Genomic DNA, 26,371 nt, shown 5'->3' with positions numbered 1-26,371 from the left:
TTCTCTCCTTAGCTGTGTCAATTCGTTAAAGTCAGAAACTGAATATACCCTGCTCATCAGCCCAGTGTGAATGTGGGGCTGGGCTGTTAATGAACCCTGGTGTGGTAGAGCCTAGAAAGTTACTGCAGAATTTGAGGACCTCAGGAGTAGACACCTTCTCCTTGTCAGCATCGACCTTACTCTTTTCTCCAGGTGTCCTTACTTTTTAATTGCTCAATCTCTTTTCTTTGTTTTCCTAGTGAGTAGCTAACAAAGAATGAATTGGGTATTTATGCTGGTTTTGGTCATCGTTAATTTCACGGTCCCCTGCACTTATTAAGTCTTATTTCCTCTCCATAATCCCCTTTCCCCTGATATTTGTAAAAGCACATCTTCTTCTCCTTAACTGCTTTAGCAGGTGTGATCACATTCCAATTCCCCCCCCCCTTTTTTTTTTGGCCACTCTTATCTTTTCCCTGGAAGCTTTAACAGATGCAGCATCTTTTTCGTTAATTCTCCCCGTTTTCTTCACAAACAGGCGTGTATTTTTTTCTCTGTAGCTCTCTCATCAGTCTTGGGGGAAGATGCTCTGATTGCATGTTGCTTCTCCTTTACAAGAGGTGCTGGGCTGGGCTTTAATTATGGGTGGACCCCCCGCCGTCTCCCCTGAAAACCACCCAGGTTTCTCCAGTCAAACGATGTTCTTTGCCCCTCCATGGCAGGTAACTCTTCCCGTGGTGGTTTCACTGCTTGAACAGAAGGCTGTGCCTGGGGCAAGAAGGAGGAGGGAGCCTGTTGCAGTCAGATGGGTACCTATTAGCAGCCTGGGTACCCATGCTGGTGGTGAAGCTAAGGGCTGAAAAGACGCTCCACCCCTAGTGGGGTCAGTGGCATGGATAATTAAGTGCTCGTTATCACTGACAGCAAAACTCTGCTCCTGGTCCGTTGAGAGCCAGATTTAAATGTCTGCCTGACTGCTGTCTGTCACTCCATTTCTGACCTGCAGGCACCATGGTTATCGCCTCTCCTGAGTATTTTGTTTATTCTTCTCATTTAATATCTATTTCGTTCTGCCTTGACTTGGGGTTAGTCACTGACCTCTCTCTCTCTCTCTCTCTCTCTCTCTCTCTCTCTCTCTCTCTCTCTTTCTCTCTTTCATGGGTCCAAAACCTAAGTCACCATCTCACCCCTTTGCAACCTAAACATACTTTGGATCCTAAGGTCCCCATTTCTATTAACACTATTGCCTAACTTATTTTAGAAATTTCTCTGGCCTCCCTTCTTCTCCCTCAGCCTGCACACATAATAGTTCACCAGTTTGCATCTCGGATGGGTACCCCTTTCCATTTGCACCAGAGGCCCTTGTTAAACTTTCCGCGGTCGCAATGCCATTGTCATGGCCAACCCACATCCATCCCCTTCTCTCAATAACCAATCTCGATTTTCTTTTCATTACCTACGTCTCCCCAGGTGCTGAAGGGAAGCTGACTCTACCCATCACTCCAGGAATGACGCGTGTGGCTCAGGCCTAACCCAGTCAATTGAATTCCTCCCCTGGCTATTCTCATTGGCTCAAGGCGAGCACATGAGCCTGTTCAAGCCAATGAGATTCGAGAGAACAATAATTTTTGAAGACTTTCGAAAGAAAAGCTTCCTCTTTCTTCTGAGAGAGCTTCCTGAAGTGAATCATGAGGTGTTGGCGACCACCTTTTACCACCCTGTGGAAAAAGCCACCTGAAAGTGAAGCCAATACAGAAGGAAGCAGAGCCAGGAAATAGAGAGAGACAGAGTCCTGATTTTATTATTTGAGCTCTCGGATCCAGCTGTGTCTGAACCATTCCCTGGGCTCTGTTCTACCCCTGCACTTTACATCCAGTCCCTACACAAATCTCACCAGCACTGCCTTCGAGACACATCCGTAACACAACCCCTTCTCGTATGTCTTCCTTGTGCTCCAGCTCAGAGCCCTGCAATAGCCTTTACGCTGTCTCCACTCTTGTCCCTTATGCACTCTCCTCCGCAGAGAAGACTGAGAGTGCCTTTAAAACCGTAAATCAGACAATACCACTGCTCAGCTCAGAACCCTCTACAAGCTCTCCGTTCAACACTCACATCACACTTGACTCTCAGGCCCTGCAAGCCCCACTCACTGCCCTCTCACCTCATCTCTTACCACTCTGGCCCTAGCTCAGCCCTTTTCACTCCCATCTCATGGCCTTTGCCCTTGACCTTCCCTCTCCCTGGAATGTTCTTCCATCAGATTGCTGTGTGCTTTGCTCCCGCTTTCCTTCAAGGCTCTGTTCAACTGCTACCTTTTCACTTAGGCCATCCCTGGCCATTCCTCCCTAAAATGGTACTTCCTGTCACGCTGTCTCCCCTTGCCTTGCTTGATTTTCCTTCATAGCACTTGCTACCACGTGAAAAGTTATATATTCATGTGGCTATCATTACCTGTATCTCCCTATCAGTATGTACCTCTTATGAGAAACTTGGGCTGGTGTTTTTTTGTTGGGTGTTTTTTTGTTGTTGTTTTATTTTGTTGTTGCTTTTTTGGGGGTTGTTTTTTTTTTTGCCACTGTATATCCAATTCTTAGAATAGCCACAATTGACACATAGCAGGTCCTCAATACACTATTGTCAACTTACTGCTCAAATGAATAAATGAATGAATGAATGAGCTAATCACTTTCCTAGTTTGAGTAAGGTATTTTCAGTTGGCTTTATGCCACTTGCAGACAAAACATCCTAATAAAACATTCAATTAATATCTGCATAAAAAGTGGACAGATGAATGGACAGTGGACATTCGCTTTGGTCAGATTTTAAGTTACATCGTCAAGTATAATACCTGACCTGGGATCACCTTGTTTGAGTCCCAAGGCCATGTCACATACAGTGACCCCCTTCAATACTCACACTGGTTTTGCCAGACCAATGGGGCAAATCTTGTCACCATCCCCACCACCCCATACACCCCTGCCCTGCACCATGTTTCAGGGCAATTGTGGTTTGGAGGAGCTAAGCAGCAGAGCAGGGAGGAGAGCCCATGTTTCCTGCTTCCTGGCCCACAGCTCTCCCACTTCTCAGTTTTGCATTTCTGTCCATAGATCTGCAGTTTCCTAGCACCATCCAGAGCCCTGGGGGAGTGCTATGAAAGTCTGGTCCATGTGGTCTCTATTTATCTAACATTCCCAATTCCCTGTTCTCTGAAAGCCAATACAACTCTGAATTTTTCCCACATGAGATTGTGAGCTCTGTGGAAAAAAGAAACGCCAGCATATGGCCCTCAGGAAATCAAATCTGCCTGGTGAGATAAAATCCCCCACTCGCCCCCCCCCCCCCCGTAAGTCAGCACATCATAACATTCTTTGCAGCTTTTCTCATGCTGGGGGCGCGGACAACAGACGTGTGTTCCTGCCTCGGGTGGCCGTAATACATGGCAAAAAAAAATCCTCCTGCAGCTCTTTATTCTAGAGTGCTGGGTTTTTCCTTCCCCAGCATTCCCCATGGATGACATTAGCTCCCTTTTTAATTCCTTTCCCCTCATTGCACACTCTGATGTTACTCACCAACCCCCAGTGGACATGGAGACTTATTTGGTTTCACATGTAATAGATAAAACAGCAGGGTCTTCTAATCGGAACACGTTTTCCAGGCTGCAAAAGGCTGCAAAAAACCACAACACTGCCAATATGGTTCTGAGTCTATAAATACAGGCTTGGCCCAAGTTTGGCACTGGACACTGCCCCGTCCTCCACAGAGAGGGAGGAAGGATTAGTTATATGTTTGCAGACAAAATCCACAGCGGGGAGGAGGACTAAAAGGCAGCCCCCTTTCCAGGTACCTTCTGGGAAGCTTGTTCGTTTGGTTTTTAAAAATAGCATTATTGAGATATAACGGATGTACAAAGAACTGCATACATTGAATGTATAAAATTTGACAGGGTTTGGACATACGCAAATCCCCATCATACCATCACCACAATCAAGGCAGTAGACATATCCAACACCTTCTGAAGTTTCCTTGTGTTTCTTTGCTTTCTGTCATAAGAACACATACCATGATGGCACAACAGTTATGGAAACAGTATGGAGGTTCCTCAAAAAATTAAAAATAGAATTACCATGTGACTCAGCAATCCTCTTTTTGGGAATATATCTGAAGGCAATGAAATCACTACCTCAAAGAGATATATGTACCTTTATGTTCATTGCAGCATTATATGCAATAACCAAGACATGGAAACAACCTAAGTGTCCATCGACAAATGAACAAAGAAAATGGGATATACGTAGCTACACACAATGGAATATTACTCAGCCACGAAAAGGGGGAAATCTTGCCATTTGTGTCAACATGGATGGAGCTTGAGGCCATTATGCTGATTGAAATAAGCCAGACAAAGAAAGACAAATACCATATGATTTCACTTATATGTGAGATTCTAAAAAAAGCCACATGCATAGAAAGAAGAGACTGGAATGGTGGTTGCCAGGGGCTGGGAGTGGGGAACCTGGGGAGATGTAGAACAAAGGGTTCAAACTTCTAGTTATAAGATGAATAAGTTCTGAGGATCTAAGGTGCAGCAGATCCTTGAATAACATTTCATTCGACGCCATTTTGTCATAACACTGGTTTCATTATACACAGTTTCGCTTAAAGTCACAGAATCTATGACGACGGGAGGGGAAGACTTACTGCACAGCACGGTGAGGTACTGTAACGTATACTTGAACGTTGCTGAGAGAGTAGGTCTTAGAGGTTCAGACCACACACATGCCAACAAAGGTAACTGTGAGATGATGACGTGTTACCTTATAGTGGTAACAGTTCCACAATATCTGCATGTATCAAATCATCACAACATACACCTTAAACTTACATGTCAATTACATCTCAATAAAGTGGGGGGGGGGGGACTGGAGCCCTTAACATGAGCTCTACACTCTTAACAAAGTTTGAAGTGCGTGTACACGTTGTCAACTATAAACTCTGTTGTACGGCAGAGCTCTAGAACTCATTCGTTTGGCGTAGCTGAAACTGGATACCAACTGAACAATAACTCCCCCTTCCCCTCCCCCCAGCACATCAACCATACTGTTTGGCTCTGCTTCTGTGAGTTTGACTACTTTAGAGTTATTTGTCCTTCTGGGAATTAGCTCAAGATCCACAGGTTCATCTGTGTTTTCAAAATGGCAGAATCTCCTTCGTTTTGAAGGCTGAACAGAATTTCACTATATGTATACACCACATTTTCTTTATCCATTCCTTTGACAATGGATACTGGCGTCGTTTCCATAGTGGGGCTATTGTGAATAATGCACTCCCACGTTCACTGAAACTCCGTGTTTTGTAAGGCCCCAGAACACGCAGGCAGTAGACTTCTTCACATGAGCACAATGTTAAACGTGGATTGGGTCTCCTGCTAATAAAAAACTCATGTCTCCACTAACTTGACTTGCCCCAAGGCATATCGTGGTCGTGTTCTTTCAAAGGCAGGCTGCCAATTCTTTGACACACTTCCCATCAAGAGGTGGGGTCTAGTCCCCTCCTCTGGAATTTGAGCTCTGTGATTCCTTCAACTGGTGGAGCAAGTGGAAGTGATGCTATGGGGCTTGAAAGCAGAGTCATAAAAGAGCAGAGAACATTGGTTCTCTGGCGGCCCCCTCCCCGGGCCCTCCCTCTTAGAAGGGAGCCCTGTCCCACAGGGAGGCCACGTGGGGGGCTCCATCTGACAGTCCTCCAGCCTTCCCACTGCAGGCTTGGGGCCTGCGAGAGAAGTGGCTGTGTTGGCTGTCCATCCTCCAGGCCGTGCTCTTCCAAAGCCCAGCATCACCCCAGTCTCCTGGGGCTGGGGGAGGGGAGGTGGGTACTGCATGGCAGAGAAGAGCCATGCCCACAGATTCTGAGAGCATAATACCATGGTTGTGGTTTTATGCCACTAAGTTGGTGCATTCCAGGAGCTGGACCTCCAGGCCCTCCTGGCCTTACCTCCCCACACTTCAGTCACATCTATGGAGTCAGACTATAGAACAGGCTCCTTTACCATTGCTTTAAAATTCAGGAAAAACCAGACTTCACAGCAGTCAGCACTAGGTTTCTCTTGCTCTGAACAAAGCCTCCTACGGCTCACTCGCGGCCCTGCCTGCCCCTCCTCTGCCTCTCTGACCACTTCTCCTTCTTCTCCACCCCTGCCTGCCTGTCACTCCTTTCTGCCCCCAGACACAGCCGGCAAGGTCCCACCTCAGGGCCTTGCTCCGCCCCTGCGTCCCTAGCCTGCCGGGCATGCTTTCTCCCCCACGCCCCCTGTATGTTTACCTGACTTTCTCCCTCATTTCCTTTAGGTCCCCAGTGAGACTTTGTGCCATACTCTCCAAAAGTTCAAATCCCGCACCCACCTTGTACTTCCCATTTCCTAGCTTATTTTTCTTCTGAATTTTCACTATCTGAATCCTCATATGTTACTCATTTACGTTGTTGATTTACGTGTCCCCACTAGAACGTAAGTTCAGTATGGACAAGGCCACGTGCCAGGGCCTAGAAGGGGGCCCCTCTGCACAAGGAAAGCAGTCCCTGAATACACAAATGAATACTGTGTGACAAAAGTTCTGCTTTTGCTATTATCGTGAGAAACAAACAGACTATGTGCCTGGGACAATAAATACTTGTTAAACGAGTAAATGGAAGACATGAAGGATGGACAGCCTTTAAAAACAGGATGAATTTCATCGCCAGCCCCCCTCCCCCACCTCCTAGCCCAGCTTCAGTGCCTGCCTCTGTCCTCTGCCAAACAGGAGTGCAAACTCCCCCTGCACTGAAACTTGCATGTGTCTGAGTTTTGCTCCCGCCAGACCCTCTACCCAGGATGTCCTTCATCAACCTCTTATAAACTTACATCCTGTTGGTCTTTTAAGGTCCAGCTCAGGCACCACCGACCTCTCCTAGCTGGAGCCTTTTGGCTCTCCCATGAATTTCACCTGAACCTGACTGTGACACGTCTCATGGGTACTGTGGTCCCTGGGTGCCAGGCTCACCATCCTCACCAGCCTGAGATCCCTGGAGGACAGGCCCTGTGTGCCGTGTGCATCTCTGTAGCCCACCTCCCGCCCTCTTGCCCCTGGACAGTTTCCAATACACATGGGGAATGGGAGTTTGGGGTTGTGGAGGACGTGAGGGGTAGCAGAGGTCAGGAGCTCGCCATGCTCAGGTTCTGAAAACCACTAGTAGACGTGAGACTGATGGACACATCCAGCCCTAGTGAGCTTAGAAAGAAACACAAATCCGGAAATCCGAGAATCTGGGTTTGTCTCCTGGCTAAGTCCCCACAGAAATTCATTTACAGTCTCCAAGCTTTGGTTTCTTCATCTACAAAAATGCTTCTGCTGTAAGGCTACTGTGTAGATGAAAGAATATCATAATTGAGGAGGGTGAAGTGCGAACTGAAAACACTATGTAAATACAGTTTGTATACAAAGGGTAGGGGGTTCCAACCACCTACAGTGAAACCAGCAAGGGCGCGGTTGAGGTTATGGCCAGAGGGTGGCAGCAGTAGGCAGGAGCTCTCCCCCAAGGCTCCTTGAAATAAAGCAGCCCTAGAAGCTGCCGGAAGGGGATACAGATTTCCTGGGATGATAACCGTGACCCTTGTGATCATTCTTTTTGCCCAGCTCACCTGACTCTGAAGAGACTGCCCTCTCTCCTGGTGTGGGATCTGACTTTGGCTGAACTAAATCCCAGAGATGTCCCTTGGATGATGTCCCCATACATGTTTCACAGCCACGCTCGCCGTCATGGCACCACCTGGAAATTTCTGGTGTGCAGTGTACGTTTTTCACTGGTGACCTTATCTAGCTCTCCCCACAACTTTCTGAGCTAAACTGAGCAAGAAGAATTATTGCCCCCTCTCCCACCTCACCATTTTAGACAGGACGAAAACAAAGCTTAAGGAGAGATTTAAAGATTACACAGCAACGTAGTGAGACAGACTGGAAGCCACGCTTTAAACCTGGGTCTTCTAGCTTGAATTCCATCACACCACCCCTTCTTCCAGCCTCTCTGTTCGGTTGCTCACACAACCAGCATTCCTTGGGCTCTTGCTCTCTTTGGGAATGCTGCGTGGACTTGCAGCTGCTTATCCCCTGTGGACCCCTCCCCCAGGCCTGGCCAGCTGGCAGCTCCAGCCTGCTCTCCACCCCGCTGGGGCCTCAGTCTATTTTCCTCTACTCTGGGCAGCTGGCACCCTCTCCTTGGTCTCCAGCGTGCGTTCCCAAGCCTGGCAGCTGAGAAGCGAACGCTCTATTTCCCTATATCCCACACATCACATCTTAGATCACAAAATCACAGGTCCTCAGGTTGTGCAGGCAGCCTAGCTAAGCAATCCTGAGGAGTCAGAGGGGGGAAGAAGTTGACAAAAATACAAAGCAGAGAAAAGCAATACATGCCTAAGAAATCTTAGGAAGTGTCCCCATTCTCATTGGTCTAACGTCCCCGACTTTCTTGCTGAAAAGGATTCAGAGGCCCTGGTTTCTCCATGTTGTTCCCTCCCTGTCCTTCGAAGTACTCTTTCTACTTATAGAGGAAACGTTGGCTGTAAACAGTATGCCCTGTTACCTGGCAGCAGCCTCATACACCTCATGTTTACCTCGTTTCTCGATTGCATCATTTTGTCTTGTGCTTCACTTAATCTCGTGTTGTTTTATAAATTCAGTGTAGCCCGAGTGTACGTGTTTATAAAGTCTGCAGGCGCGTGCAGTCATGTCCTTCCCATCCACTCACCCGCCCTCACTGACTCACCCAGAGCAACTTCCGGTCCTGCCAGCTCCATTCATGGTAAGTGCCCTGCACAGGCGTACCACTGTCTATCTTTATACCGTATCTTTACCGTCCCTTTTCTATGTTCAGATATGTTTAGATACACAAATACTTAGCGTTGTGTTACAATACTCAGTGCAGTAACATGCTGTAAGGTTTGTAATCTAGGAGCAATGGGCTGTACCCTCCAGCCCGGGTGTGCAAGTGGCTGTACCATCTCGGTGTGTGTAAGTGCATTGTGATGTTTGCACAACCATGACATTGCCTAACGACGCAGTTCTCACTACGTATCCCCATTGTGAAGTGACGTACGACTGCAATGGCAAACAGAAAAGATAATTGGTGTTTGCTGAGGGCCTCCTAGGGGCCAGGCACTGCCCTCGACGCCGGACACACACCACCCTCATGTGATTCTCACAATAAGCTTCAGAATGAAGGATTTGTCCTCTTTCACGAAGGTGGACACTGAGACTCAAAGCCTGCATACCTCCCTCCACATATCTAGTATGTGTGGGGACCATCCTTCTTCTCTCAGAGGCATTTACCCCTGGGGGACTTCCAGGCTGGGTGACTCTCATCTCAGGAACCCAGACTTCACACAGGAACTATTTCCGTGGGTGGATTCAGTCCTCCCCGCTGTGTGGGTGAGAAACACAAAAGGAAAAGCAAGCACAGTTTTTGCCCTGAGGAGATAACACCTGGTAGAGGAGTGGGCTTTCTGGAGGGGGGGTCTCCCCCACGGGCCAGGCCTTTGCGTGCTGACTGCTTGAGGCCACCTTTGTGAGAACACCCAGCTCTTCGCCTGGCAGTGACAATGGTGCAGATTCTGACACTGGGGCTGGTGTGACCACCTAGCTGCAGCACAGCAGTGACCGGGCTGCAAACAGACACACGGTGTGGTCTTTCTGAGCTTCCCTGAAGCCATGACATAGTCAGTTTTCAGTGTAAATGCTACACGTTGGCCTCCTTTCTCGTGCTTCTCACCTGAATTTATGGGGAGATGTTACAAGGCTCCAAAGAGAGGAAACAGATGTTATGTAGAAGGGTGAGGGTGGACTTGATTCCTGCCCTGAGGGGGCCTGCGTGGTGTACAAGGCAAGATGACCGTGAGGTCTCAGCAGAAGGCAGACGGTGCCCCAGAGTTTGGAGCACAGGTCCCAGGGGCCAGAGGTGAGGCCGCTGATATGGACGAAGCTCCCTGGGCTCGGGACCTTAACTGACATGTGGGGAGGAGACCTGATTCCTTCCTGAATGTCTTTCGGCTCTAAAAATCTAACAACGCAAGACGTTCTGTTGGGTGTGAACTGCCACCATATTAGCATGACCTGGTTCTTGCCGGCTCTTTATCTCAATACAGATAGAGGGAGGTGGGGGTCAGCACCGGAGGAATTTCACTAGTCAGGGATGGGAATTTGTTCTAAAGCAAGACCTCTGAGAATGCTGTCTTCCTCTATCTCCTCCTCTGCTTCTTACTGTCTTCCCTTTAGTCTGTTTCCTCAGGAGGACTAGTTTGGGTAAGAAAAAGAATCAGAGAAGATAGAGCAAGAGACAACCCCTCACCTGCAGTGCGTTCGGTGAGGGAGAAACTGGAATGAGTCACTGATGGATTTTCCCGGAACCTCATACACAGAGGCAGGGACTGTACCCACACTCAGTACTGGGTGCTTTTGCCTAAGTGGGAGGCTTACTTAGCATTAACAAGAAATCACTTGGAAAGCAATATATGTTCAGTTTAGAAATATCAGAATAGCGACAACAACCAAATGCAACAGAACGATAGCCGTTATCCCACCACCCAGGGCCAACACCCTGGTGGACGTCCTTCCAAAAGACACACACTTTTGGAGAAAACAAAAATGGGATTATATTGTTTGTCGTGACCTTTCCCCCCCATATTCAGTTGGTCATATCACGATTTATTTAACCAATTTCCTTCTCTTGGACATTTAAACTGTTTCCAATTTTGACTTATAAAAAAGATTACAGGTATATAAACGTCTAGCCAAGTCTTACAAGTCCTTCATTATTTCCTTAGGATAAAATCATTATTTTGAACTTGTTAGATCAAAATAGCAATATTTTTGATGCTTGTGATTCACACTGACAAACTGTCCACCAAAAACTCTAGACCTATGTGCATTTCTACTGACCATGTACAAGAATGTGTTTTCACCATCATTGACACAATATATTTTCATTTTCAAAATGAAAGATGTGAAATGCATCTAAATTAAAGTTTACATTTTATTTATTAATAAATCGACATTATCATGGGCTTGTTGTCCAATTTTATTTCTTCTTTTGTGAATTGTCCCATGTATGACCTTGACCTATTTTAATATCAAGGTGTCTGTTCTTTCTACGTTTTATAAGAAAATTTTAATTTCAACGGTATTAACCTTTGTCATATATCTTGCAAATAATTTCCCCCTTTTAGTATTGTGTCTTTTAAAAAATTTTTTATGGCTTTTTACGTACAAAAGTTTTAAATGTTCCATGTAAAATCTTTTGATCCCTTTCGTTTTCACAGTTTTTGTTTTGGAAGCCATGCTCATTACTCAAAATTGAACGAGATGTGAGAGGAGCAGAATTAATGTTTCAAAAGGAAGAACAGAAAGCTTTTCTCCACTTGCTCCAGGAGAATGTAAGAAAAACTATCAAGAGAGTGGGAGGAAGAGGAGGCAACTTTTCTCAAAAGTTGAGGCAGGTTTTATGATGACCACAACCCTATCGTCTGTACCAGGCCGTGAAACGCTGGACAGCTGGCTAATGGGTTAGCCACTCACAAGCAGAGACACGAGATACTCATGGTTTCTTAGGATCTGCATTTACTTTTGATAAAACATGTGTGACTTAAGTATCCTCTATTTAAAAAAAAACTTTTCATTATAAAAATAATAAGTGCTCATTACCAAAATTTCTAACTTCACAGATATTGATAAAGTAAAAAGAGAGTTTCCTTTCAGCCTCCTCAAAATCTAAGTCCTGAAAGGTAAACACTGAAAAAGTTTCAGCATGAATCCTTCCAGACTTGTCTCCATGCAGACACTAATTATAATATAATAATAATATAATATAACATAATACAATATAATGTAGTATATTCTTACTCTTAGGTCCACTTTATTACAAAAAAATGCTACAGCAAACATCCTTGAACAGAATTTTTGCACATATAGGCAAATATTTGTGTACAATAGATTTCTCGAATTAAATGTGTAAAGTCAAAAAACATATATATTTTCAAGTTTGGTGGAAATTGTCAAATTTCACCCCCCAGGACATATGGATTCACAACCCCTCCAGTATTGTATGGAGGGCCCTATTATTCCTATATTCTTGCCAATAATGTACATTATTTTTTCTGACTCCGCCAATCTGATTGTGAAAATGGTATTTTGTGGCTATGATATATATATTTTTTTTCCTTTTTCTTTTTCGTGACATTAGATGTCTTCTCACATGTTTATTGATATTTCTTCTATAAAGTATTTCTTCTATAAACAGCTCATTTATATCTTTTGCCCAATTTAAAAACTGAGTTTTATTTTTCTTTTTGATTGATAGAAATAATTTATATATCTTGGATATTATAATTTTTCGTATATATGACTATTTCCTGTCATGTCTTTTCATTTTGTTCACTATCTCTTTGCCTACATATAAATGTTACATTTTGATGTAGTCAATTATATCTATCTTTTCTTTATCGCTTTTGAATCACATAGCATATGTAGGTTGGCCTTCCATACTCAAAGATATGAAAATGTCTATGTTTTTTAACACTGTTATAGGTTTTTAACATTTAAAAATTTAATCCAATTGTAGTTTGTTTTTGTGGATGATGTAAGTTAGGGATTTGTAATTATCATGAAGTGAATATTCTATTAGGCCTTCCTTTACTTGACTTAATTTCATTTCCGGGGCAACTTTTTGAGAGATCATACCGGTATTTGTACCTAAGGTTGAAACAGAAAACAAGCGCAGTTTTTAAGATTTTTATTCCCTCTATTCTAAAGAATTATAAAACTGGAAATTTGTTTTGGAAATCTGTCTTTGGGTGTAATTTTTTTCTGAGTAGATCTCTCTGTGAGTCTTTTCTGTGTATACCCATCAATGCATCACTTTCTTTTCCAGTATCACAAATTTCTTTTTTCTTTCTCTTTCCCATTCCTCTCTCAATTTTCTTTTTCTCCGTATCTGTTCCTTTCTTTAATTATCTATAGTGTTAACCATCTCAAATGTCTTTTGAATCATTTGTTCTCGTTGCTTGATAGTATTTCACAGTCTCTCTGCACTTTTGTTTGTTTGGCAACAAGTTTTGATTTTTTTTTTTTTAATTTATCTAACGATGAATTTCAATAGAGTTGTTAACACTAAAAGTAAGATTTGGGTATTTCAAGCATTTACAGCTGAGACTCACTTTATATTTGTTTCTTTTTATCACAAAAAATGTTTAGAACTTTAAATAAAAACACCTTTTGAGGAAGAGAAAAAAAATCTGCTTTTCTAAGTATTTCGTATGCATTTATTTTCCAATATGTATAATCATAGAATAAATAGTTGTAGTCTGCTATTCATTTATGAATATTTACCTCTATTTCTATGTGGTCCTGTTAGAGGCTTTATAGCTGAATGGATAGAAGATGGGCTGTACAGTTGAATTGGGCTCCTTGATAACTAAAGGGTGATCTTCAGTGATTTATTTAGCCTCTCAGTTTCTGTCTCTTCAGTGGGGGTAATAAAACCCACCCAAGATTGTTGTGAGAATTTAAATGTGATAGGAAAACACACTCAAGAGTATACCTACTTTGACAAGGGAGCTTATCAGCAGCAGGGTTGGTTTGCTGTGTGAGTGAGGGTGTGTGTGTGTGCCCGCGTGCATATGCGCGTTTGTTCTTTTTATGCTACTATAAAAGAAGCAAAAAACAGAGGCACGTGGTTAAGCTCCCAGGGGTGGAGTCTACCAGTTTTACTTTAGTTCCTTTTATAAGAGCTCAGAATCACAACAAGGAAACTAACCCCAAAGATGAGCTTCACATGTCAAATCTTAGCCAGCTTCCTTCTGATTTTCATCTGTTCTACCAAAGGTACGTTGGTGTGTGGGTCTCCATTGTCTCTGTCAGAAGCTTCTTTGGAGACTTTGAGCTGGGTCAAAGAGGTCACAGGTCAGCTTTCCCTAGCAGTGAGTCTCAAGACCTCAGTAACTGTCTTGCTTTTTATAGGTGCAGTTCCTACAGACATTATAGTCCTGGGTAAGCTGGCTCATGACATCAACCTGAACATTCCTGAGTTTCAGATGAATGATACTATAGATGATATAAAATGGGGAAAAGGTATAATCAAGATTGCACAATACTCAATCAGGAAGACACCTTACAAGCGAAAGGAAAAATATCACATATTTGAAAACGGAACTCTGAAAATTAAACGTGTGGAGAGAAATGACAGTGGTAACTACAAGGCAGAAATATATGATCGGGATGGAAAAAACATACTTGAAAAAACATTCGATTTAAGGATTCTAGGTAAGTCTTGGTTCCTTAAATTCTTCCATCTCAATATGGGTGCTATTGAGCAGGTTGGGGAATAGCATTTATGGAATGTCCCCAGGCATGACCTTGGCCTTGGGGGAGCCCCAAACGTAATCTAATACAAGCCTCTTGCCTCAGTGGAGGCTCCCATCTTGTGGGAGAGGTGAAATCCACACGTGGAAATCCACAGCTGACAGAACTTCAAGTCTATCTGCCTAAAACTGTCTCTTTAGTAGTTATTGGAATATGGGCATTAATCACAAGGTGGGCAAAAAAAAAAAAGGTGGGCATTCCAGGTTGATGATGAAGAGGAAAGCTAGGTGTAGAGCGGGGGAAAGTGAGGCTGACTGAAGAGCAGTGCATCTTCCAACTAGAGCAACAATTTCAAGCCAGGATGGCCTGAAGAAATCGTTACATGGCAGGAAAGGGCTGGAAATAATGAATGTAAAGATGCACTTGTTTCTGATCTGCTCCATATCAGAGTGACCCAAGGGAGAAGATGTTTTTGCTGATCTCTGTAGAGAAGACCCAAGATGTGGCTTACTTAGTATGTCTGGCATGTGCCAAGGCAGTAGGGGTGCTTACTGCAGACAGAGGCAAAAAAACTAGCCAAGAAGCTGTCGCTACAATCTGAGCGCAGTAGAGAGGGCCTGGTTTGTGATTCTGAATCCTGGTTGCATGTTAGAATCAACTGAGATGCTATTAAAAGTTGTCAGTGCCCAGGTTCCATCCCAGACCAATTAAGTCAGAATTTTCTAGCGTCAGGCCTGGGCATCAGTAGAGTCTAAAGATTCTAATGAGCAGCCAAGGCTGATAACCAACGAGTGCCTAAAATGAGGAAGAGTGAGCCTACTAAGCGTCATATGTGGAGAAAGGATGGGCAGGATGGCATGGGTGTGGAGAGAGGGAAGAGAAAGTGGAATGTAAGTGACATTGAAGTTCAAAGCTCAGGGGTCACTTGGTAGGAGGTGATCAGAAATGAGAAGAGGAAACAGCACTTGGCTTGGAGAGGAAGGCAGGAACCCCAGCGTTAGCACAAGCCAGCCATTCAGTGAGCAAATAAACATCTGTGCTTCACACAGGAAATGCTACCAGCAGCAGGGCCCCCTCCTTCGACTGACCTATGGTCACCCTCCAGCCCTGTTCTCAGCACGTGGACCTGGCAGCTTTCCCTCGCCAACAATCCCAGATGTTGTCAGCTCCCTGTAAAGGACAACTATCCACACCCTAGTTCTCAAACTTGAATGGAGAGTACATTCCAGAAATGGGGTGGGGCTGAGAATGGAGCCAGAAGGGGCCTCTGTTTATGGGCCCTGGGAGCCCCAGATCTCAGGACTCCTGCCAGCATGGGCTCTAGTGCTGTGCTTTGAAGGTGAACCTCACATTCATCTCTACTTTAGTATTGCAGCGATAATCATGGCTACCAGCTAGGTGTCAGGGACTTTGCCTCCAAGATTTAAGGCTCCCAACAAGCCTGAGTGGTAGCTGTTACCCGTTTCTTTTCTATAAGGACCCAGAAGTGAGACTTGTCCACAGTCTCACAGTTTGACGGGTGCAAAGTCAAGCTCCAAACCCAGGGCTTCTTTTAACAAGGATGGTGACAGTGTTCTTCCCCAAAAAGCTTAATTGGGATACCATTCACATGCCACAAAATGCACCCATTTAAAGTGAACAATTCAATGGCTTTTAGTATATTCACAGAGTTGTGCAACCGTCACCACACTCAATTTTAGAACACGTTGAGTCCCCTAAAAATAAACCCCGCACTCCCTGGCCAAAAACCAGAGATCTTTCCATGACATAACAGCCACCTTGCTGTATGTATGTGTGTGTGTGTGTGTGTGTGTGTGTGTAAATGTCACCCAGCATCTTAACTCAGTTTTGTGGTCTGGTCACCATTACTTGCCACATGGCATTGGGTAAAGCTGCTCTGAGTCTGATTTTCATATTAATAATTGCATGGAGTATTCAGTGAGACAAACAAAGGCACCCTGCAGTGCCTGGGACACAAGGCCTGTTTGCTCAGTGCCCTTCTCTGTCTCATTGCTTCTCTGTGCTTCTGGGGGCTGCAGTCCTACACCCACGTCTCCTTAATGAGTGGGCTGTTGCTGCTGGCTGAAAAGGCAGTGGAAAACTCCCTAAAAGCAGATGTTAGTGTAGAAGGAGTGAATCCTTGCAATCTAGAATTGAGGAGGTCTCGTCGACGAGCTCTGCCCCAACTTGACCTAGCCATTCCCCTTCTAGCAAGCTATCTCACAGAGAGGATATGCACAAAGAAATGGCTTCGAGAGTCTGCTCACCTCTGTGTGGTTTATATTCGTGAAATGCTGGAAAGGATTTAAAAGTCCCCAGCAGTTAGAAACTTATTCATTAAAGGAAGAACACATCTTTGAAAAAGATGGTGGAGATGTATATTTATTCATATTCTTAAGGAAAAGAATTTCATACTAGATTAGTAAAGGAAAAAAGACAGACTACAAAATTGCATGATACTGTTTTAGTTTATAAAACATTATTTGTATGTGTATATAGGCATAGAAAACATCTGCTAAAGATATACCAAAAAGCATTAATAATTATTGACTCTGGATAGTGGAATTGTAAGTGTTTTTTTAAGTCTTGAAACAGTTTTTTAATCAATTTTTACAATGATCGGATGCTACTTTTATAAATAGAAAAACGAATATTTCCATTTTGAAATGACAAGTAAGCTTCTTGACTCCAGACTCTATCTTGTTGTGTGATGTTTCCTCATCCTCCTCATTCTTGGTCACACAGAATCCCAGGATGGGAAGGAAACCAAATTTCTGCATGCCTCGCTATTGGGGACAGAAATAAAATTTGGTGGGAAAGTTCATGGACAAGATATTGTTGCCTGGGAGTTGGGGAGGGAGGGAATTATTGAAAAATATGCTGTCTGTCTGCATAATGAATGGAGAGAAACTAAGTGAGAAAGATGGCAAGTCTAGGGAAAGAGAGAAAAGAATGAGAAAAAGAGCAGAAGAGAAGGAATTGGAGGAGGTCAGAAGTGGTGGACTTGAATTTGCACCTGACCCATATGATGCCAAGGCCAGGCCCTTTGCTTTTAGGCAGCCTTCGAATATCATCGTGTCAGAAAAGAACAGGCAATGACTTTACAATTACGAGTATATCTACTCCCACCGATAACATCATCACCTGACACCTTGCCCAAGGCTTTGTCACATGGCACCCCTGTTGGCACAGGGGGAGCATGTCTTTCTTATCCTTCCTTATATGAGATTCAGCAAGGTATATTGGGTGGTCGAGCAGCTTTGGGCAAGAACCCACCCATTTAACCTCTCAGAGCCTTGGGCATTTATTAAGTGATATCATGTATGTATTAGGTTTAAACCTTTTAAACTGCAGTTACTTTTGCACCAACCTAATAAAAACATTTTAAGGTACAAAACAGCTCGTAAGTAGTTGATGTAAGATACCTTTACTGATATAAAGCGAACTTTATCGGAAATAAATTTTTTCTGAGTGTGTTATATAAACAAAATAAAATAAAAATGATTTTTGAAAATAGCTGGGGGCGAGGCGGGAGTTCTTTGACATTGTTCCCTGGTCCCAAACTGACTCCATTTCCCCCTCTATATACATAGGTATGTCTATTAATCATATCATAATCAGAAAGTTGCCTCATATGACATCGGTATTTATTTTCTTTTCAGAGGCCGTTTCAAAACCCGATATGTCCTGGAGTTGTACCAACACAACCCTGACCTGTCGGGTAACGAGTGGAACTGACCCTAAATTAAAACTGTATCAAAATGGGAACAGTGTCAGAGAAGATAATAAGATCATCGTATACAAGTGGAGCAACCTGAATACTGTGCAATTCAAGTGCACGGCAAGTAACGGCATCAGTGAGGAAAGCAGAATGGAGAAAATCAAGTGTTCAGGTGTGTGGCAGGTCCTACTTAGACATCCCAAGTTCATTTCACAAACACAGCCTGCCCGGCCCACAGCAGAGGTTGGCTGCAGGGCCCAGGTGCCAAATGAAAACTGAAAACATGCCTCCTCCCTCTGGAAACCTTCAAGGGAAGCCTTAGAGGAGAGATGAGGTGGTGTTCTATGCTTATCCATCTTGGTTGTCCTCCCACAGAGCATAGTGTAACCTTAGGCGATGCAAAAGATCTTCAGAGAGAAGGAATTGCCAAATTGCAGATCCAGAAGGAGCTGCAGAGCTATCTATGCAAATCCCCACTTCCCAGGACGACAATCTTACGTGTCCAAGGTCCATCAGCTACTCAGTGACAACAATGGTGACACCCAGGGTAGTGATGCAGAAGGGAACAACAAATATTCCTTTCTGGAGGGGAGATGGCCAGCACCTCCCATCAGAGACAAGGGTAGAAGGGCCATAGAAAATTATCTGGAGTTAGGGAGGAGGATGGAGGAGGAAGAGCTTGAGGTCAGAGAGGACCACAGACACAGTGAGGCAATGTTCTCCTGCCTTAGAGCAGAGAGCCCGCCCCAGGAAGTCTTGACCCTCTAAGAGACTAAGCGCTTTCCTGTCACCCAAGCTTGACATCACAGAGGCAGCCTGCTGTAGTGCTCAGTTCTGGGAACCAGAGGCCTGGTCTGGGTCTGTCCAGATGTAGCGGGGTGACCTTGACAGAGTTCCTTCCCTTTCTAGGTGTCAGCCTCCTGATCCACAAAGAAAATGAGCCCCTTGATTCCCAAGAGTCTACTCATCTGATGCTTTGATTATCTTTCCAGTGCTGTCTGGTCAATCCCCTTGAAAAGGGAAACTGAGCACACAAAATAGTTATTTGGCTAGAGGCCCTGAGTTTCACCAGGGACTATGGCTGGCAGTGACCCTGGGAAGCAGCCCTGGGTTGGTGTGAAGTCAGAAGGAAGGTGTTTTTTTAAATATATATATATATATATATATATATATATATATATATATACATATATATATATACATATATATATATGTATGTATGTATGTATATATATATGTATATGTATATGTATATATGTATGTATACATATGTGTGTATATATATGTGTGTATATATATATATATATATATATATATATATATATATATATATATACTTTGAATTAGTTATCTGTTGCTGCATAACAAATTACCCCACATCTAATGGCTTAAAACAACAAGCAGTTATTGTTTCCCAGATTCTGTGAGTCATGAATCTGGGAGTAACTTAGTGGTTCTGGCTCAGTCTTTCATGAAGCTTCAATGTGGACACTGGTTACCACCATGTCAATCACGTCCAGGCTCCATGTGGCAGGGGTCGGGGAAGGGCCACTCCAAAGGTCACTCACGAGGGACACTGGGCTGCCTGACAATATGGCAGCCAGCTTCCCTCTGAGCAAGCCAAGCAAGGGCAAGAACAAGTTCTCGAGACCAAAGCCACTATCTTTTTATAACTTAATCTCAGGACTAATAGGTATCCCATCAGTTTCTGCCATGTTCTAGCGATGAAGTGATTAGAAGCAACTAATAAGTCCAGCCCACATACAACTGGAGGGGAGACCACAAAGGTAGGCTCCCAGGAGGCGGGGATCCTTGGGGCCATCTTAAAGTTGGCCGACCACACGCGTACACCAGCAACACTCCACCCCTCACGACTGCCCACCAGCCACCCCTCCACGGCCCCCATCGCTAAGGCACAGTGAACGGAGTGGCCCTTCCTTGACTTCAGGACCTTTCAGGAGGCCCTCTGTGAGAGCTGCTAGAGTGAGCAAATAAAAAGACAGTAAACTATATTCCAAATATTGCACGGGACAAACTTATACTAAAAACGATTCATTGTTTAGCTCAGCTTTAACTGGGCATTCCGTACTGTAGCTGACAACCACATTCCATGTTTATTTTAACCAGACCTCTCCAGTATAAAAATGTGTGTGCATTGGGGAGGCAGGGAGGGCGGGCCTGGTTCGAAGCCGAGCCAGGTTCGAAGACTGGAATCTTCGCGTCCCTTAGGCCAATGGTGCAGAACGGGAGCCGGTCCAGGAAGGGCCACCAAAGAGATGGGAGGAATACCTGGGGACCCCAACCCCTCTAAAGGACCCCAGGTCGTTTGTTAGCCCCATTTCATAGCCATTTAGGATTGTGCCTGCTGTTTTTCTAGAAACCCCTCTATCTGCAGAGCAGAGAGGTTGTGCAACAGGCAGGCCAAGATGGGTCAGAGACACTTCGAGAAAGCAAGCAATGATTAACACACCACTGCAGTCTGTTGGTTTGGTTTCCCGGCCTCTGGCTTGCTCCGGGGGCCCACCCTGGGCTCCGAGTATAAGAGTGTGTTCCCAGGAATGTTTGGCGAGAGAAGGGTTTCTTTGTGACGCTGGGCTGAGCTCCAGGCTGTTCTCCAGGTGTATAAATCCCCTGACTCCTGGCCCCAGCTGCTGCCTCTCTAGCTGCCATTGACTCACAAAGGGCAGATTGCCCAGCAGCCCTCCGAGGAAACCAGTGCACAGAGCTCTACTAAGAGCAGGACCTCACCCTTGCATGTTCTTTTACAGTTTACAAAGCACTTTCACATTCATTATCTGATTGACTTTTAACAACCACCCTGTAATGTAAGTTTCATTATCTCCATTTTACAAAGCAAGGAACAGGCTCAGAGAGGTGGAGTAACTTGCCAAAGGTCACACAGCTCTTGCCTGGAGGAGCCTGGAACTCAAACCCTTTCCTCTTATCACTGAGTCATTGTTATCCTCATTGCATTACAGCAACTGGGGGTCTGGGAGCTGAAGATACAGTCCACTGCTGCTGCTAACTCACTGTGTGTCTGATTCTCTCACGTGCCAGGGAAGCCTGGGCGGGGGTGCTGGCTGCGAGGTCAGAGGGCTGGGCTGGACAAATGACCCTCAGTCTTTGGAAACTGCCTGGTCAAGAAGGTGAGAAAAAAAAAAAAACAAATATGGAGAAAGAGGGCAGCCGGAGATGAAATTGGGTAAACAATGCAGAAACTTTGAGACAAGGGGCTCCTTAAAGGAACCACTCAGGAAGAGATACTGTGTGTCCTCAGGCAATTCATCCTCCCTCTCTGGGCCTTGTCTGTGAAACTAGAGGGGACGCTAGATGGTCTCCAAAATCCTTCTCATATCTACACTCCTGTGTTGTTCTCCTGGATGTGGGGAGTGAAGAAGCAGGCATTCTAGTCCAGGGGGCAGTTCCGCAAGGAGCCTTCTGGGGGGCTGAGCCTGGCCCTGTGCTCTTTCAGGACTGACATAATCTATCGCCCTCCAGGAGGTTGACCTTCATGCAGCTGAGAAGTCCCATCAGCCTATATTATGTGCTTAATGCGGGAGGCAGGAGTCCTTGGCCAGAGTGAGAAGCCCCTCTGCTCAGGACCCCTCTTCTCCATCCCACCTCTGTTCCTCTTGCAGAGCAAGGTGTGAACCTCTACCTCATCCTTGGCATATGTGCAGGAGGCGTCATCTTGCTTGTCTTTGTGGCACTCCTCATTCTCTACATCAGCAGGAGGAAGAAACAGCCCAGAAGGAGAAATGGTAAGCTGCCTCTTCCATCTCACCGCAGGCCTGAGCAAAATCCCCGTGGAAACAACTCACGGGGATGACACTTTGAGTCTGGCAAGAAAAGAATAGGGACGGGTAGTTTCAGAATGTCAGGGTTGTAACTGGCGGTTACTGTTTTCCATTTTGTGGTTAGCTTGATTTCTGAAAAACACAGTCTCAGTGGCGACAGCGAGGGAGCTGTGAAAAGTTGAATCCAGGTTGGCTCCCTGGAATCCACTGCCTGAGGTTGATTCGGTGTGAGGCTCTGTGGACACATATTGAATAAGCCACACATTTCTATGTGGATAGAAAGATGAGCGTCAAAACACCATTTCCTTCAACAAACACCTTGTCCTCTCCTGAGGGGGTGACCCAAGATGTGTTCCGGACCAAGCTCCTAGGAACATGGGTAAAATTTCAGGACATCAGGGACTCACAGGCTTGTTCTAAAACTGGGTGTTGATACCCTGTTTTCCAATTTGCTGCTCAGCAGGGTTGTATTAGGGCTGAGAGTGTTTCTTCCTCAAATCAGGCCTGTCCGGCGAGCCACCAAGAATAAAAAGGTTATGCCCAATAAGGGGGGAGCGGGCTCCAGGAGCATCCAGGCGCCCAAAACAGTGTGTTCAGATACAGCAGTGCCCCGTTATTCGCAGGGGACACATTCCAAGACCCCCGGTGGATGCCTGAAACCGTGGGTAGTACAGAACTATGTTACCTACACTATGTTCCCTACACATACGTGCCTATGATAACGTTTAATTTATAAACTGAGCACAGCAAGACATTCACAAACAGTAACTAATAATAAAATAGAACAATGATAACAATATACGCAAACAAATGTTATGTGAACGGCTTTGGGGCCGTTATTAAGTAAAATAAGGGCGACTTGAATACAGGTACTGCGATACTTCAACAGTTGACCTGAAAATGCACATGGCTATTAAGCGACTAGGTGGGGCGTGTCTTCTGGGTGGATCCGCTGGACAAAGGGATGAGTCATATCCTGGGTGGGACGGAGGGAGATGATGTGAGATTTCACCATGCTACTTTGGGACTACACAGCAATGGAAAACTTATGAATTGTGTATTTCTGAAATTTTCCACTTAATACTTTTGGCGTTCAGTTGACCGGGGGTAACTGAAACCGTGGAAAGCGAAACCGTGAATGAGGGGGGACAACTGTAATGGCATATCAGGTGTCTCCACGGGGCTAGGATAGGGCTGTTGGGACCCCATGCTGCAGGTGGGTCCAGCAGGGGGCATCCAGCCACCAGCAGGACATGCACCAGGAGGGCTGGTCTCTCGGGTTTTGTGCAATCTCACAGTCTCGGAAGGACTGGGTCCCCTCACTCTGCGTCTCTCCTTAGAGGGTCCACTCCCCAAGACAGGACCTGATCTGAACCGCTCCAGCAAGTGGTGGCCTTGGGCAACCTTCAGACTTGGCTTTCTCACTTCAGACTTCTTTCCTCAGGTCTCCTTCAGGCTGCTGGCCCTTGGCCCTAAGCCCCGCCACACCACGGTTGCCAGCATGGCCTCGTGTTTCCACCACCATCCTTCCCACATGCTCTGCCCCAGTAGAACAGAATTACTTGCTGAGCCCTGCTCAGGCTGTTCTCTGCTCCTTCTCCCCGCTGCAAAGGCCCTTTCTCCGTCACCTGAGGGTCAAAGATCACGTATTCTCCAAAGGGGACCTCACACGCCACCCTATGACCAGGCAATCTCTGCTTTCACAGGTTGAAATGACCAACGTGACAATCCTCTCATGGTGACAAAATAGTTGCTTGTGCCAGGCGCTGAGCTCTGTAATGTAATGTTCTATATTCAGTATCTTCTCCAACTTTCCGAGGGATCTTATAAGGTAGATAATATACAGAGGAGAAAACTTATGCTCAGGGAGGTTAAATGAGTTGCCCCAGGTCCTGTCGCCGGTAGGTGAGTCAGGACAAAGGTGAGGCAAGTAAGGAGCCCAGGGAGCAACAGTTAGAGACCCTCCCCCTCAGGGTCGACCCTACACAACCCTGAGAGCGAGATGAAACGAGCCTGGAAGAATTCCTTCTAGCAGACGCTGTGTGGGGGCTGCTGGCACGGGCGTGCCCTCTGTCCCGCTCTGAGCGGGCAGGCTGCACAGAGCCATAGCTAGCCTCGTCTGTCCACGCCAGCCCGACGCCTCAGCCGCTCGGCCACACAAAAATCTGGGGGCTCTTGGTCTGCACCCCTCTGGAGGCCCTGGGCTCTTCCTGGAGACGGACATTTTAATTTTCAGGCCCGCTTACTTGCTGTTAGGCGTCTTGGGGGCAGATTTGTGTCTGAGCCGTCATTGCCACATAGCAATGGCACCTACCACCTAGAAGAGCAGGAATAGATGTTCAAAGAAGAAATGAACAGGACAGTGGGTGAAGAAACTGGTGACGACATGGCCAGGCCACGCCTGCCACGTGAGGGCTGTGTGATCAGGAGTCACAGGCCTCCGCCCGGCCTCCTGGACATGACCTTGGGGCAGCAAAGCGGGCACAGAGGATGTGTTTCTTCCTTTCGGTGCCCTTTTCTTTGTGTGCTTAGAGCACACTGGCCTCTCACATGTCTGAACCATGTCATCTGCCTTGAGCCCTCACACTGGAAGCCACCCGAGGCCTGGATTTACAGCAGTGGGAGGAAGGCGTGTGGACATGCGTCATCTCCTGAAGTCACAGGGTGATGCTCAGAGAGGGCCTGCGCTTGCTAAGCAGTGCCTCCCTGCAGCAATGTGAGCAGCCGCCTGACCCCAGGGAGAACATGTCCTCCTGACGTCCTCGGAGCGCTGCAAGGATGGCCCTGGGCACAGGGACAGGAGCACCTGCCCTGTGGCCCAAAGGAGGCCATGGCACCCTCCAGACCTACCGCAGCTGAGCGTCCTCACAGATTTTCTGTGTGATTTTAAAGCAGCAAAGGAAAAAACGACATTGCTGTGAGTTGGGGGCTTGTCTTCAGGGCTGACAGTCAGGCAAAGCAGACAATTCCAGGGCGATGGCCAGGGGAGGGGTCCTTTTCCCTCTAAGCCCCAGAGGATGGGGCTTACTTGTGAATTTCTGAGAAGCTAGTAAGTTTCTAAGGACAGCCAACCTCTCGTGCAGCCCCCAGCCCTCACCCGAATGCGGTTGCATTACGGCAGAGTGGGTGACAGGCAGGTCTGAAGGAAGGTCATTACTAACGTGCTCTTTGCCCACGCAGAGCCCATCACCAGGCTGTAACCATGAGGTACTCTCAGGGCGCCGTCTCTAGGATGACACAGGCAGGCTGTGGGGTCTGAGTGCCCTCTCTGCTCCCGGGAGACCCAGACACAAAGCCCCCCACTTGCCTCCTTGCCTCTGGCTCCCTCTCTACTGGTGAACATTTCTATCTCCCCTGTACGACTGAGAACCCTTAGAAGGTAGGGGCAGCTTCTGCTTCCTTGCCACGTCCCCGAAAGCAGCTAGCATGACACCTCGTACAGAGCAGGTTCCCTCCATCAATAGCCGCACTGACCAGATCTTGGCAACATGAACTCTTTAGAGGTTTTGTTGTTGCAGGTGAGGAACTGGACATCAGAGCACATAGAATAACCTCCGAGGAAAGGAGCCGGAAGCCCCATCAGATCCCAGGCTCAGCTCCTCAAAATCCAGCTGCATCCCAACCTCCTCCACCCCCCGGTCATCGCACCCAGGCACCTGGTCATCGCCCCCCACCTCCTGGCCACCGTGTCCAGCACCAGCCACAGCACCAGCCGCAGAAGAGGCCTCTTCCTCCCTCGGGCACACAAGGTCACCAGCAGAAAGGACCCCCTCTCCCCAGGCCTCGAGTTCAACCGAAACCTCCCCGCGGGGCCACGGAAAACTCATAACTGTCTCCTGGCACAGTTGTCCCCTTCCTCTAATTCAAGAGCTAGAATCCATCCTTTCCCAAGCAGGCACTGTGGGATTCCCGCTCCCCACCCCAGTGTGCCTGGCTGTGTGTCCTACACAGGAGAACATTATCGTCTCCCAAGCTCATGGGCCACAGCCACACTGCCTCCCTTCTTAGCCACGCGGTCTAATATCTGGGGTTTCTGGCCTCCTCCTAGAGCTCCACCATGCCAGGAAGGGAAAGACAATAAAAGTGCCATCGTTAGGATGATGGGTGATCGAGCACAAAATCCTAGAGCTCTCTGCTCCTCCCTGTGTGACATCCAGCGGTCGCTGAGCCCGCACCTCGCTGCAAGCCGCCTGCCCACTCAAGAGACTCTGGGGATTCTTATACGCCTGGTGGACCCTTGCCCACCATCCGGGAGTAGACCAGAAATAAAAGCTTTGACTTGACCCCAATGTCCTCTCATTGTAGGAAGGAGCCCAGCCTCAAACTGCTGCATGAGAAAGAGCCTAGTTGGTGTGGCAGTCGGATCAAATTTGGTCACTCCAGTTCATCTGGGCCACCTCCATCCCCACCAGAACATGCTCCCCAGGTCTCAGCCACAAAGCTGGCCTGACAATGTACTTGTAGATTTCTATAATGAACTGAAACCTCTATGGCAC

The 26,371-nt window shown here is 46.3% G+C and overlaps 1 protein-coding gene across 1 annotated transcript; it reads left to right on the top strand.

Annotated features, from left to right (window-relative positions):
- Window positions 1-13,769: 13,769 nt before the first annotated feature.
- Window positions 13,770-26,157, top strand: CD2 (CD2 molecule). The gene is made up of 5 exons (XM_081025460.1): window positions 13,770-13,880; window positions 14,016-14,318; window positions 18,020-18,250; window positions 21,717-21,839; window positions 25,394-26,157. Exons 1-5 carry the CDS (start codon window positions 13,820-13,822, stop codon window positions 25,702-25,704), a joined length of 1,029 nt encoding a protein of 342 aa, XP_080881586.1. The 5' UTR covers window positions 13,770-13,819; the 3' UTR covers window positions 25,705-26,157.
- The last annotated feature ends 214 nt before the right edge of the window (window positions 26,158-26,371 follow it).

The sequence above is a fragment of the Rhinolophus hipposideros genome (genome assembly GCF_964194185.1).
Source record: "Rhinolophus hipposideros genome assembly, chromosome: 19".
Taxonomy (NCBI): domain Eukaryota; kingdom Metazoa; phylum Chordata; class Mammalia; order Chiroptera; family Rhinolophidae; genus Rhinolophus; species Rhinolophus hipposideros.
The sequence above is the reverse complement of the archived record's forward strand: the minus strand, read 5'-3'. Positions and strand labels throughout refer to the sequence as shown.